We start from the raw sequence: 15688 nt of genomic DNA, 5'->3' as shown, positions 1-15688 counted from the left end.
CGAACAGACGGTAAGTTTCTAATAGTAGTGACAAGTCGGATGTTATCAAGCCAGACTTGTCTGTATTATGTTCCGACTTAAAAGTATTTTGTATGTAATTCATAACAAAGCCTCTATGAATGAATTTAGTGGTAGTGACTTAAATGTAACTTGTGATTTGTTTCGTGCCTGATCCCCTCCTAAGATCCCTTGGTATATATACCAGTCGTGTATAATTAAGGTCCAATAGGCCGTCGAACTTAATGAGTCTTCCCTAGGCCCACAACCAAACGAGGAACATGACCCAAGGCGGACTCACCATTTCTAAGTCGATTATCCCTTAATTACACCCGACATGGAGGTATACATTAAGAATTTTTTTGGAGTTACCATAAGTAAATTGTTTGTAATACTGAGTTATGAAATACGTGGAAAGTTCCCAATGAATTTTAATACGAGCCAATTTCTTTAATATAATTTAGTGTATAGGGTTCGAGGAAAATAGGTCTACGTCTCATTAATGTAAGGAAATTTTTTGACAATGCTACGGTTCCCTTGAATAGTGTAGTCTTCGGATTCTAAGGATTCGAATGTCTCCATACATATATGGGGGTAGTCGTTAGATGCATGCTAGTAGACCCAGTCTATACCGATATGCCAATGGTGTACACATTACTTGTGGCGGGTGATGCTTTGTGGGTCATAGAGTAAAGACATGAAAGTCCTCATTGCCCTAGCCTCCACTCTAACTTTTGTTCTCCGATGGTCTGCTTTCATCCCACATTTTTTTTTCTAATGCTTGTTTGACGTTCCCATTATTCTGCGATTTGTGGCTTAAGTTGTGGTCACTTTTATCTGAAGCCCTTGATGCGGTCCCTGGCCTGTCATGTTCTCTATCCAGGTGACAAAGGCCCATTGTGGTGATCTTGGTGATAGTGCTAACCTTCCTGATTCGGTTGACCGGTGCTCGTGTTTGTATCCTCTGGTGAGCGATGCGGTATACTATAGAAAGAGGTCCCTGTCTACTGATCCTTCCCTATTGAGGTTGTAGAAGCCTCTTTCTATACTCCAGAGGGGGTGTTTGATCTTGTTCCAAGTTCTATCTCTTTAAATCTACGGTTCATTGAGGTGTCTGACCATGGAAGTTTCGTCGGGGTGGGGGACACTGAAGGGTGTGTTGCAGACTTCGAGCTCTTAGTCAGAGTCTTCTCCTATTTCCCTTTGTCTTTATCTTCATTCGGTTTCACTCTTTCCAAATTCTCTTCCGGATCCTCTTCGGGCTCTTCGCCTATTACTCCTTTAGGATCCTCTTCAAGATTCTCTTTGTTCTAGCCACCATCGTTCCAGTTAGGAGAATAGAGGTCTCTCGGTAGTTGGGTTCCCTCCATTGTTCGTGCGAGAACAGGGGTAGAAGAGAATAGACGTCTACTCCTATAATTACTTATAGGGGTGATCCTTATTAGTCACTTCTATAATCACATAGTGCATACTAGTTATACATAATCTGAGATAAAATAGACCTTCGAATAAATGTCTCTACTCTAAATCCACAACCAAACGAGGAACAGGTAGTAGAGCAATAGTCATAGATTCAGAGTCTATAATATCTTTGATTATGTATAACCTTAGCGTATGCACTTTGTCATTTTAAACCTACTAATAGGGGTCTTTAGTTTTCACATAAGTTAGTTATAGTACCTTAAAGTACTCCTATAGTACTTTAATATTTGTCTTATGTTCCCAATGTTTCTTTGTAGATAGAGTTGGTAAGTTTTTAGACTTGTTGCAACACCTATGACCATTCCTGGGCATATGCTAATCACTTCTGGGTGAGACATAGTTGATCAGGCTATGTCATTCCCAGACCTGACTATACATCCCCAAGCCTACTCGTACTGTTAAACAATCACCACTTTTGTCCCATCCCACCATGATACTGAACCTAGTGTGTATGCATGTGCTCATACTCTTTAACGAGAAACTATTTGTTTCTAAAAGTATAGTTATTTGGAAAACGTTAAATCAGAGACTTTCAGTCCCAATGTATTTATAGTTTGTATATCTTATATGGTTCGATATACTTAGTTCACTACAAACAATGCTCTGATACCAATATGTCACACCCACAAACCAGAACGGCGGAAACGTTCGGGGGTGGATGACTTCATGTATAGTATCATAACAACGAATGTAATAGTGAAGAAAGCAAACACAACCATCATCAATATAATTGAAAAAGTTACATCATAGCGTAAGTTTACATGTTTCAAAATCAATTACATCATGATAACAAAATAAGTTTGAATTCATCGCTTTAGCGTCCCGTCCTCGAAAGCAGTTGATTTACCTGTTTAGTAATTTCCTGAGAATACAAGTTGTTTGAAAAAGTGTCAACACAAAGGTTGGTGAGTTCATAAGAGTTTTAAATGAGAAATAAACTGTTTTTCCCTGTAAAAGCAATTAAGTTGTTCCAGAAAATCCGATATTTTCCTCAAAATGTAAAATGTAAGTTTCAATGTTATGAAATAGTGCATCCTAGAATTCCCTATAGTTTCCTTCTATAATTTCCTTGTGTATATAAGTTATATAAAATTAAAGTTTGATAAAACGTTGAATGTAATGGGTCTGCCCTAGGCCCACAACCAAACGAGGAACAGGAAATGAGGCGGACCCACCAATTCTAAGCCAATCACGACAAGGTTCTATGTAACTCTATCATATACACTTAGAAATTATAGCTGAAAGCTAACAATGCTAGGTTGAATGTAGTCTTAAAGCCAAAAACCGAAACCAAACCATAGTGTAGTGTATGAAATAGTAATAGTGGTTATGAACATAAACTATACATATCATAGTTCATCGGATAGTGATAGTGACTAGTGAACATGAACTATGCATATTATAGTTTTCCAAATGTGATGGCGATGGTGAATATAAACTATACATATCATAGTTCATCAAATAGCGATAGTGGTAGTGAACATGAACTATGCATATTATAGCTTATCAAAAGTGGTGGTGATGGTGAATCCCTTCTTGTAATTAAGTTCGTAGTGTAGATGAAACATAAACTATACCTATTATAGTTTATCACCTTGTTTGTAATGTATATACGCCATAACTATACCGATTATAACTAGCGTATACGTTTGTGGGGTATAATGGACTTAACTATACTTATTATAGTTTATCATAATTATTCATAGTGGTAGTAACCCTTGTGTATGTGTAATACCTTTAGTAATGTGCTTGTTATGTAAACGAATCCTAAAGTATACCTATTATAGTTTATTAATTATTTGTTCGGGTAGTGATCATAAACTATACTTGTCATAGTTTACCAACGTTTGTATTTCAATGGATATAGCCTTGTAATACCAATTATATATTTACCATACTTATGAAGGTAAGAATCCATTTGTTTTCTGATGTATGTCTATATAACAAGACAAAATGACATATAAGGTAATAACATATCATCACATGAAGGTACACACCTTGCTCAACAAGTTACAAGGTGTAAATGAAATTGAAAACATTTTTCTAGTATTACCATTTCTATTCTGTTTTTAGAAAATTCATAGAAAAATAATTAAGGGTGCAAATCAGAATCCGTAAATTCTGAGAGTTTGGAAAATGAGTCTAGTTTGTTCGTAATTTTTATTATCAATTTTAATGACCTCCAACTTGTGTGAAAAAGTCCATACTCACAGACTGGTCCGGATTGATATTTGAAATGATAGACAGTTTTGTAAAAATCACCATGAATTGTAAAAAAATCGTATGGAGATGTGCAAGTAGTCATTTTAAAGCTAAGAATTGGAACTACTTGCACCTAAAACAGTTTTGAGAACTAAAATGTTTAAGTTGACCAAAACAGTCCGTGAATGGAGTCCAACTTTTCTGATGAAAGTTGTTAGAAAAGTTTAGTTATGTTCTTTGTGTTTTAACTTGTATTCCCCCCCCCCTAAAAACTTAAGAAAACATGAAAATATAGGGGTATGAACTCACCTTGTGTGATTTCAGTGGATGGATGTTGAAGAAAAGGAGTGTTCAACTCAAGAACACTAAAAAGATTGCCTTGAAGATTCGAGATTCTAACACCAATGTGATGGAATTTGTGTAAGAAATCTATGATTTTGAGTAAAAGGAAGTGAAATAATTATATGGAGGATGAATATACTTACCAAAAGTGGGAGAAAAGCTTGGAAGAATGCCCTTGAATCTCGAATTTTAGTGAGAGGATTGGGAGAGAAAAAGTGTTTAATCTTTGGTGGAAGAATGAGAAAATGAGAGAGTGTGATAGGAGAGTGGATAGATTTCAGCCTTGACCAAGAGTATGGATGGTCAAATGGTGGGGAAAGTACTCTTGAATGACCAGATATGGTGGGGAGGTGTGTGGGTTAATCATGGAGTGGGGGTGGTGGTTGCTTGTGTCATAAATCAAAGATAAGTCAACACTCCACTACATGATCTCATTTAATAGATTTTATTCTTAAATATGAATTTCCCTAAAAATATGTTTAAATTATTATTATTTAGGGTCTTATATGTTAAAATATGATTTTTGGAGAAAATCCCGCGTTAAAATAATTAAAAACGGGCTTAAAACGTTAAAAATGTTGAAAACCGGGTAGAAAAGTGACAAATCCATAGTCCAGGACCGGAGTCTCGGTCATCAGCAGGCAAAACCGGAGTGGCTTAGTCGCCTAGGTGCGGTCCGAGGAGAAGGAGCTGTGGTCCGAGGGTCCTGACGCGGGCGTGGCTGTGGCTCGCTAGCTGCGGTCGGGCTGTGGCTCACTGCTGCGGCTCACACGCTGCGGTTCCAACTCAAGAGGCTCCGGACTCAGCTCAAGAGGCCTCAGATCCAAGAGGACTTGACTCTTATGAGGAGAGATTTCACATACTTGGAGAGATTTCTCACACAGAGAGAGAGAGATTTGGGAGAGATTTCACATTCTTTAAGAGATTTCTCATACAAAGAGAGATTTGGGAGAAATTTCACATTCTTGGAGAGATTTCTCATACAAAGAGAGATTTAGGAGAGATTTCACATTCTTGGAGAGATTTCTCATACAAAGAGAGATTTGGGAGAGATTTCACATACTTGGAGAGATTTATCATATAAAGAGAGATTTGGGAGAGATTTCACATTCTTGGAGAGATTTCTCATACAAAGAGAGATTTAGGAGAGATTTCACATTCTTGGAGAGATTTCTCATACAAAGAGAGATTTGGGAGAGATTCCTCATTCTTGGAGAGATTTGGGAGAGATTCTTGATAAAGAGAGATAGAGTGAAAACGATTGAGAGAGGTTTCGTATGTGACATTTGTGAGTGTCCGGCTTCACAACACAAGGTCCGTAAGCCCCATTAAGCCATGTTTAAGTATCTTACACACTCCCAATGAGTATGCAACATTGTTTTATCGGTTTGGTTCGTTACTTACCGCAGTTTTTGGTTAAGGAAATCTAGATGTACGAATTTTTCAATCTATGATCTCTCATTAGAATAGCGAGTTGTTTAGTAATTACATAACGTAAACCCTAGTATACAAGGGTTAACTGAGGTGACCGGTTTGACTTGTTTGACTTTATTGACTTTGACTTGACCAGAATTTGATGGTTGTCACATAAACTCAGACACTGGGACTTTTTATGTCCCCTCTGATTGCAATGGAAGCAAATCAGATCAGATGTCGCGGTGGCGGTAGTAGTAGCTATACAATTTCTGCTCATATGCCCAGTCTGACCGCACTTGTAGCAGCCGACACTCCCTGCCTTGCACGCCCCGTTGTGCAATCTCCCACACTTGCCACACCGACCGTGACTCTGCTGACTCCCGGATCTGTTATCTGAAACCTTGGGCTTTTTTCCCGAACTCCCTGTACCCGAAGCCGCCTCCGGCTTCCTCTTTCTTTCCAACTCAAGGTCAATCTCTCTTTCCCGATGCCTAGCAATCATGTCATCCAGCGTTTTACAGCTGGACCGGCTCACAAACTGGCGAATATCACTCTGTAACATCTTGTGATAACGAGCCTTCTTCATTTCATTATCAACTGCGTATTGAGGAACGAGAAGTGCCCTCTCCCTGAACTTGGCGGTAATCTCCGCCACTGTCTCTATAGTCTGGGTGAGGTCCTGAAACTCCCTAGCTAACTACTGCACCTCAATACCATCACATGTGACGAGGCTCAGATAATCCTTTGAGTAAAAGACTCGTCCCTACAATGGTTAGACTCAAACAAGAGCTGCGCAGTAGAGCCAAGTCTAACACTCTGAGATTATTCAACCCTGATCACATGCGATGTGACGTATTCACCTAATGGCTAACTCCCATTACTCGGAGTCCCATAAAGCACAAATCAAGCAACATTTGGACACAGGAAACTACTCAAGCAATTCTATACTCATAACGAGGAACTGTACTAGCATACAATGCTAAGCTCTTACGATCAGGCATAACCTAAACAGGCTATCCTACTCCTGTCTACTCAATACTAGCATGCAATTTTTCATAAAGCTGAAACACATATAGCATGCACATAAGGCATCTCCGTTGATCCTTAGTCCTATTCTAGTATGTTCTTCTACTGAAGCTGAAACAGATAATCATAATATAAACTTGTATGGGTAATTTGGGAGTACTTACTTGAGACCGGCTGATCGCATGCACCACACCCTTTTTACGTATTCAAATCTCTTTTCTTTTTAAGTCTCTCTTTCAAAAATTCTTTTGAAAACATCTTTCTTTCAAAAATCTTTTACTATTTCCTTAGTTTGAGTTCAGTCACACCCGAAAGTGTATTCGACTCCCTCAAACCAAGGCTCTGATACCAACTTGTAAGGACCCAAAAATACGACTTAAAATTTTTTGTTTAATATTACTAAAAATCACAACATCAAATGTCATATATAATAAAACCATGGAACGAGTAACTCAAAGTCAAAGTAACATTATTCAAAACAAGGACTGTATCAATCACATCAAAATATTAGAGTAAATTCCCAGGCTAAACTGAAGCTGTGGTGTGTGCCATGCCATCATCCCGAGCTCTTCCCCTTACTGGCAGAAGCACCTGAAACCAAAACTAAAAATGTAAGCACAAAGCTTAGTGAGCTCCCCCAAACTACCACATAGCATACAATAATGTATACCCATTCCTACTGGAAGGAAACTCACCTCGAAATGCTGACTGCTGAAAACTCGAGTAAGAGATCCCCGACTGCTCTCCGTCTATCATGACAAATCAAACACTAAATCAAAGGGGAATCTTTCGATGGGTAAAATGACTATTTTACCCCTACTATGGTATGGGTAATAACCATGGCCCAAACCCTTTAATTCTTTCTAAGTGCTCCATTGGCCCATTAAAGGCCCACCAATGGCCCAATTATACCAAATTGGGCCTACTTCACATACGGCCCTTCATAAGCCCAAAACTACCCTTGGCCCATAATCTGACTCCTGCTGGCCCATTAAGGACCTAGGTCCAAAATACAGCCCACACCGAGGCCCAATACTCAAGGTCCAAACTGACTGTGTTACGTGGGGCGTACTCCAGAGTACGCTTAGCGTAACTGCTTGATGGCGAGTACGCTGGGCGTACCTACATGTACGCTCAACGTAATACCCTGATAAGCTCTTTCTCTATTAAGTGCTTAATATTCCGAGTTAGAAGCTACAATCTTAGATCTAGGTCTTATTCCATGTCTTAACCCATAAAGTTGCTTACTTGATGGCTTACAAGACTCACATAACCTCAAACTTCTAAAAACAACCATCTACTTCCAAGGAGATGGCTAGATCTCATGCATGGCTTCATGAAAGCCTCAAAGATTAAAACTTTACTGCCATAGGGACACTTTGAGCTTCAAGGATAGCAATCCCAAGCTCCAAAATAAAGTTACATGATAAAGGTCCTTCCTTTGGACCTAAAAGGTCCAAACTTCCAAAAACTCCTAGATCTAAGCTTACAAGAGGAAAGTTGGGAGCTTTATACCTCTTTTGGATGCCAAATGAAAGAATGATCCTAGATCCTTGAGCTCAAGGTACTCAAGTTCTCCTTCTTCCACTTCTCTTTTCTTCTTCCAAGCTTTTCTTCACAAAAATGAGCCCAAAATATCAACCACACACAAACAAAGGAGTAAGGGATGAACAAGGGTTTTCTGAGAGTGAAGGATATGTGAGGAGGCCAAATGGGAGGCTATACTTGGGTTTATATATGCCTCAAACCCTAAAATTAGGGTTTTGTTATCTGGTCGCGTACGTTGGGCGTACCTTATGGTACACTGCGCGTACGCCTCTCATAACCCGCGCATCAAGCGACACTACGCCCCGTGTACAACGGGTTATGCCCCGCGTACAGCTTATGGGCGGCCTACATCTCGGCCCAAAAGCCAAGAAGGTCCAATCCAAGATGTCAAACCCAATCTTAGCCAACTAAACTCAAGAAATTAAATTAATTAATACCTCTAGTGTTGATCGCTACAAGTTAAGCCTTGGTCTCTATCTGCTGAATAGGTGACTTGTAGAGCCAGTATTCATAGTAGTGTATTGTTTAACTATTTGTCAGACTCTGAGGTAAGTTTTCCTCACCGTACTCGTGGGTCGAAGGTACCATTGCCGAACCACTAGATCTGTATCCTAGTATATAGGATGTTGCTATGTGGTAGGGATATGTAGATCTGTATGCTAGTCTGTTAACAAGTTATATGATTATTTGCTGTTGGATATATGCTATTTGTTATGTATATGTCGACATGGTATGGAGGGGTTGAGATTCTACTGCTTTATGCTGTAAGTCAACAGATCGGGGCATTCCAATCGAAAGGTTGTGGGCCAGGGCATTCCAACCGGAAGGTTGTGGGCTGGGGGTGATCCAACCAGAAAGTTATGGATTCGTTATGTATTGGGAAAGCCAACTGAAAGGTTATGGGCCGAGGCATTCCAATCGAAAGGTTGTGGGCCAAGGGTAATCTAACGAGGAGGTTGTGGACTCGTTATCTGTTTGATTATATGTTGTGTGGTGGTAATTTGAGGGGAACCCACTAAGCTTTGGATTGTAGTTTTAGTTTATGATTTCAGGTACTTCCGAGGATCGTGGGAAGGTGAAGGGTTGATCGTACATAACTTCCTGTTTTACATATCTGGATCTTGGGGAAAACTCTGATTTGAAATAATACTTTTGAAACAATGACTATTTTTGTAAACAGTGATGATGAATGGTTGATTTTAGAAAATTTTAAATTATTGTGATTTTTGAGTGTTACAATTCATCAACACTGCAACCTGTCGCCACTATAATCTTCACCATTATAACCTCTGTTGTATGAACATCAGCATTAAAACATGTAGAACCAATATAAAATCTTGCCAGAAAAACTCTGCCATATGAACATCACCAATAAAACATATAGAACCAACATAAAATCTTGTCGGAAAACTTTGACACATGCATATATGGTAGTTTTGGAAAATAAAGTCAAAATCTAATCGATTTAAGTAAACAAATGTTTAAAATCGAATCTTCTATTGCTTCAATGTGTTCCCGATAACAAGGTTCAATGGGAGAGTACGGTGCCAAAGATAATATAATGTTTCGATTTGCCATCATCTTCGCTTAAGCTCTCTCACACCTTGCATCAATTTTATATCATTTCATATATTCTCACCATTTGAAATCCTTCCTGACTTTGTCGATGTAATGCATGCTTCCACGGGGGAGATTAGCAGTAGCGGAGCAGGATATGGAGAAGATTGAGTCTAGGGGCCTGACCCAGACAGTGGGTAACCCAGACGGTCACCCAGGACCCATGTCTCTAAGGGGCCCAAAATTCATAGAGTGCATATATATATATATATATATATATATATATATATATATATATATATATATATATATATATATATATATATATATATATATATAAATTTAACTTATCTAAAAATGATATGAAGCGTATTTTTCTTTACATTAGTTGTCTTTGTAATGTTATCGCTATATTTGTGTTTTTTTATTATTAATAGTGAATTTTATAAATGTATACTTATTTACGATTTAATATTTGTTATATTTATGACTTTGGGAGACCCATTTTATGGGTCCACTATATATTTAGACCGATCCGGATTGAGCCTGAAAAAACATGTAATACAGGAGGGTTGCAGATCATTAGTACTAATGGAAGGAAAGGAATTGTATGGTCGACCATCTTATATATATTAAAAAAGAATTAACTTTTTTTTTTTTTGAATCGGTTTACCATCGTCTTCGCTCAACCTCTCTCACAACTTGCATGGGGTTTATATCATCACAAAATATTCTCACCATTTAAAGTCCTTCGAGATGAAGGTTTATGTAAATCATGCTTCCAGAGGGGAGATAGGACCGGAGGAATAAGGTACGGAGGATTTGACATAAATTGAAATACTATTATACATGAGGGTTGCAGATCGAGACTAGAGTTAGGAAAAGATTTGCATGGTTGGCCATCTTATAAATATTAAAAAAGAATTAACAAATCTTGAAAAGCAGTAGGGAGAAAATAGTCAATTTAAGAAAGTTAGGGACGAAACAATAATAAAATACATAGCTAAATTAGAGACAAAGATCACCTCAAACCGTATGACCATTCATATAATTTACTTTACATTGTATATAAACACTGTAATGTTATTTGTAATTTATATCTAGAAGATTCACCGATAAAACATTATTATTATTATTATTATTATTATTATTATTAGGGAAAATGAAAAAAAAAATCAAGACATCATCATCAAAATAACAAGATTATCATTATTATTATTTCCAACTAAGAGTTTAAAGATTCGATTAATGTTTAATTGATACAAGTTTCTAGATTATGCGTATAACATAATACAAACCTCTACATGAAAACAATTGCACATTCGACTCGGACCACCACATCAATTGCAAGTTAAAGTGGATTGTCTATTATTGGTTGTTCAACCCAACAAGGCAACAACTAATAAAATATAAATTTCATGGACACTGTATAATAGTATAAAAATTATATTAGTTGTAGATAAGGTCAATTCTTAAAGATTGAATTTAAAAGTAATGTAAACCAAATTTAGCAAACTTTATTAAATATACATAAAGGGGGGGTTGGAAATGATAAATGCAATAAATAAATCAAAAAAAAAAAAAAGAATACATATGATAAAAGTGATTGGCTGACTTATCAGTTGATTTTTCAATACATTTATTATTTAATAATATTACGTTGCAAACAACCAATTTTACTTGTGAATTACATTATTTTTAAAATAACATCTCGTTAAATTAAACGTGTAAGTGCTAAAAATAGATAAAACAAAGAACGTTGCAAAAAGATGCATAAGAAGTGTCTGAGTTGATGTTAATAGTTGCATAGGAAACGACACTTTCATAAATAACAAAATTGAATATCGATGCAAGTCTACGAGGGTAATTTCCCATTGCGATATAATGCCTTCTAATGGTTTGTTGATTATTCATTTTATTATAAAATCCCCAATGGCTTATCATCTTCTCCATCAAGTTTCCAGAGGAAGGGGAGGTACATATGAAATGCTCGAAGCCAAATGCGTCTCATGTCGAAGTTTCATTATTTACTTTATGGACTCATTTGTATTAGGGTAGAAGGTTTTTTTGGATATATATTTAATTTCATGGTATGTAACAAATATCTTTGTAGGAAACGAAGTGTAACTGACTTAGTTATATGTACTAGATGATAGTAATAACGCAAACCATTAGCAGGGTATTTTTCGAGTTTTTTTAGGTAACTGACTGAACGTAAAAGCAGCTTCAAAAAGAATAAGTTGCGTTCGCGAAACAATATCAATGCTTTACTTGGTAAATGTGTATTTGTTAGTTAGTGAACAAGCTTTCCAAAGGATAGTGGTTGTTTTTGGATAATTGGAATTTTGGAGGTTACGATAGAAATATGATCTAAGATTTATTATTGTACTGAATAACTCAAGAAAAAATGTAATGCACGTCATGTAACCTATACACGTAACAAATAGGACATCTAGACATCGAACTTAAGTTCCATTTTGCACGGGTCTTAATCCCTTAAGACCTTCCACATGCAAGTAATGAAAAAGTCTTAGCTAAAGTTCACGTCTTTATACAAAGCAACATAAACCTAAACCTTGAGTTATCTCTTTGTTCTCTCACAAAATGTCATCTACAATCTAGATTAAATGTTTTGCACATCAAACTTAACCTACACGAAAAGAGTACAAAAGTAAGAACAATATCATTGGATACTCTTCAAACTTATAAGGAAAAACCCTTAAAATAGTTGCTCTATTTTTGGTAGGCGCAACTAAAAATCCAAGATTCTAAATCAATTTTGAATAAATAATATTAAACAAATCTACGAGCCGATTAACATAAGTCAATGAGCCCAAGCGATTTACCTATTAGATGGAAATATACAAAAATTAAAAATCTTTAATAAAAACCAAATTTTTTTATGAAATTGTATTATTTTTTCTCAATAGTGATGCTTCCGTTAGTTGTTAGATATGTACCCACCACCCACCCCTAGTGCACTAAAGATGATATAGATAGAGACTGTATATATTGCTTCAAAGCTCACCAAACATGATTGCAAAAAGGACTTCATTTTTACTCAAACTCCTTATTACTCAACTGTAAAATAAAACATGCTACACTACTTAGTTTTCTTCCATCTACACACAACAAGATCAAAACAACCACAAGAATGGCTTTTTTCGAGAGGGCATCACCCGCATTGAAACACATTTTGCTCCAACTCTATAGGTAATACTATCATTGTATTTTTCTTTTTCATAAACAAGTAAAATTTAACATCATGATCAATGGTTGTTTATCAAACTTCCATGTAACATATAGATACAGACAGATGCTTGTGAGCTGCCAATAACTTTTATCATGATTTTAAGTTAATTCAAAAGTTACTGTTATTGAGTCAGTCTGTCATTTTAACTTCAGAATGTTACCGATCATGTAGGACTAGATACCTCTAACCATTTGGTAGACAAATTTTAGTGCTTTCTAAGTAGGTTTTCCAACCATGGGGGTGCACTAAAAGTGTGCGGGACTTTGATAAACGTAGGTCCTTAATGTCGGTTTTTTTACAAATCAAAAGCTAAAACAAACAAACTTGTTTCTTTCACAACAGTGCTGATAAGCCTTTTGCTGTCGAACACCACTTGCACGAATTCGGATCATTGCAATACCACATTCAGGTAAAAATGATAAACTTTGTACCGTATTTGACATGTATTTAATTATGATTATTATTATGACTATGACTATGACTATTACAATTTTATATTATATTTGACATGTATTTGACTATGACACTAGGAATTCTTCCATTGAAAAATATAGACTTATACACACTTATCAAGTGAAAAAGTAAATACCCTATTGTTCACTCTTACAAAAAAAAATCAACCCTAATTATTCACATAACATGAGGTTTATCTTTTATCAGTCGTATGCTTCAGAACCACATCATGCATACCTCTCTGTTTCAACTCCTCTTCTATCCACCGGCTCTTCGATCTTATGTGAGCTTCCTTCTTCCACCATGGAAACAGTAACACGAATTTGCCCTGAAGTTGTGGAGATCGTTGATCCACCACGAATAGGATATCAGCTGACTCTTAAGCTCAATTTCGCTAAAATTCCAAGAAAAAAAGGTAAATTGTGCTACAATCGATCGTTTTGTCACTGTAAAAGCCCTAGAACCAGTTGTTTTTTTGATCTAGATGCAGCGAAGATAATTACAGAGATTTCATCGGTGCACACGGTGATACTGAGCTCTCAGCTACGAGAATTGTTGAAGAATGTTAATGATCAGGAGATAACTCAGGGGACATATAAACCGATCAAACTTGTGTATCATCAATGGGAGCCTTTCTACGTCGTTAAACAGGTAATGTTAGGGTTTTTTAGGGAACAAATCTCGAAAACTTCACAGTTCACACTTCGGATCTTAAAATTTGATTCATGTGTTTGGTAGCCGGAAAAGTTGACGGCAGTTTTCCCGATTCGGATAAAAGAGGATTCAGATGTGGTTATCGCGAAGGCGTTCTTTCAGGTTCGAATTCCGTTGGTTCCTGTTTGTATTTATGATTTATCTCATAATTTTGAGGTTTTGAATTCGTTTAACAGGAGCTAGTGGAAGTCGGAAGCTCAGGAAGGTTTGCCAAGGCACCGGCTTGCTACTGGTCGGCGATTCCACCGGCGGAGTTGAGGGGAGAATCTATGCAAGATTTGAGCACGAATGGAGGGTTCGTCTCATTTGGTATCATTTATCAACCAAACTCGATTTACACATTTTCTATCACACAATTCTTAAACCACGAATTCTGTTTACATCCGCAGAAATCATGGCACGACATGTTGAAGGGAAGAAACTCGAGAAGACTGTATGGAACCTGCTCAACTTCAATGCGTTGGTGAAATATCATGTAAAGGTAACATCCGAGTTATTATTAACACTAACTCACTAAGCATACAGATTTGCAGACATTAATGGTGTCATGGTGATATGATTCTGAAACAGTGCACCAAAGGGTTTGTGCAACGAAGAATGAGAAGTCGTTTGGATAGCTTGGTTGAGGCTCTGCAACATACGAACATGAAAGAAGATGAAGATGAACATATTGGAAAAGTTAAAGGTATTATTGAGAAACGATCGTTGATCTTTGACTAATTTTGACCATTTGTTCAAATCTTGATGCAGGACGTACACGTGTGAAGAAAGTGATGAGGTTTATGAGATGTAAGGTTGTGATGAGAAGATGGAATTTGAAGAAACAGATTAAGAGAATACGATCGAGAATAAGAATCCATGGATTTGGAAAGTTTCAAAGACGTTGGTTGAAACTTCCAAGTTTCTCTTCTGTAATGAGATATCAGAAGCTAGAAAAGTCTTGATCAATATAATTTATAGGGGAAATGAATTAAGAGGATAACAATGTTTTTGTTTTATTTAAAAAATGGTATTGAACCTATTCCTTCATTTGCCGTTATAGAAAGTAAATTATTTTGTGTATCACTTCCCTTTTTCTATTTGTCTTTATAAATCTTGAATCTAGTCTTCATAAATAAATAAATATGATTTCCTTTATGTTGATGATTATAACTTAACAATTGTAACCCCAAGTATACCATCAAACTTTCCGGTGGATACGATGGAAGCCGGTGATTGGCAGGAAGCTAGAAGGAGGAGATGGAGAAAAACATTGAGGAATGATGAACAACCAAGATGGAATCATGCCGGCGTTACAACTATGTTTGTGTCCAACCTTCCAGAGGAGTCAAGGAAGGATTCTTTGAAGAAACTCTTTGCAAAATACAGGGAGGTGGTAGATGTATATATGGCAATGAAAAGAGATGTAAACAAAAAGCCTTTTGCGTTTGTGAGATTCAAAAAGACTGACAATGAACGCCAGTTAGAGAAAAATCTGCAAGGTATCACTTTTGAGAGAAGAAAGCTGGGAATAAACATTGCTAGGTTTGCAAGGAAACTAGCAGAGGACTCTCTGGATAGAAGGATGGAGAACAAACAGAATCAATGCAGGTTTCCAACGGTAAATCGATGGCATGGAAGGGTCAATAGATCTTTCGCTGAAGTTGTTGCTAGTAGCAACAAGTCAAGGAAATGGGTACCCCCAGAAAATCAAAAAAA

The 15688-nt window shown here is 36.9% G+C and overlaps 1 protein-coding gene across 2 annotated transcripts; it reads left to right on the top strand.

Annotated features, from left to right (window-relative positions):
- The first annotated feature begins 12640 nt into the window (after positions 1-12640).
- LOC111885941 (actin-related protein 2/3 complex subunit 2B) lies at positions 12641-15052 on the top strand. Of its 2 annotated transcripts, none has more exons than XM_042901960.2 (9): positions 12641-12783; positions 13166-13232; positions 13484-13691; positions 13782-13927; positions 14015-14092; positions 14167-14299; positions 14380-14471; positions 14561-14675; positions 14741-15052. In XM_042901960.2, the coding sequence occupies exons 1-9, from the start codon at positions 12725-12727 to the stop codon at positions 14932-14934; spliced, it is 1092 nt and encodes a 363-aa protein (XP_042757894.1). In that variant the 5' UTR covers positions 12641-12724; the 3' UTR covers positions 14935-15052. The 2 variants fall into 2 exon arrangements, with proteins under 2 accessions (XP_042757894.1, XP_023737951.1); XM_023882183.3 differs by having other exon boundaries at positions 12644-12783; positions 13761-13927.
- Positions 15053-15688: the final 636 nt, after the last annotated feature.

Source organism: Lactuca sativa, chromosome 1 (assembly GCF_002870075.4).
Source record: "Lactuca sativa cultivar Salinas chromosome 1, Lsat_Salinas_v11, whole genome shotgun sequence".
NCBI classification, from domain to species: Eukaryota; Viridiplantae; Streptophyta; class Magnoliopsida; order Asterales; family Asteraceae; genus Lactuca; species Lactuca sativa.
The sequence above is the reverse complement of the archived record's forward strand: the minus strand, read 5'-3'. Positions and strand labels throughout refer to the sequence as shown.

What these genes read in the sequence shown, in the direction of transcription:
- LOC111885941 (XM_023882183.3), top strand. Translation starts at nt 12,725, where the DNA reads ATGGCTTTTTTCGAGAGGGCATCACCCGCATTGAAACACATTTTGCTC. An exon ending in TAAAATTCCAAGAAAAAAAG is followed by an intron (nt 13,692 to 13,760) that starts GTAAATTGTGCT and finishes TTTTTGATCTAG; the next exon opens with ATGCAGCGAAGATAATTACA. An exon ending in ACATATTGGAAAAGTTAAAG is followed by an intron (nt 14,676 to 14,740) that starts GTATTATTGAGA and finishes ATCTTGATGCAG; the next exon opens with GACGTACACGTGTGAAGAAA.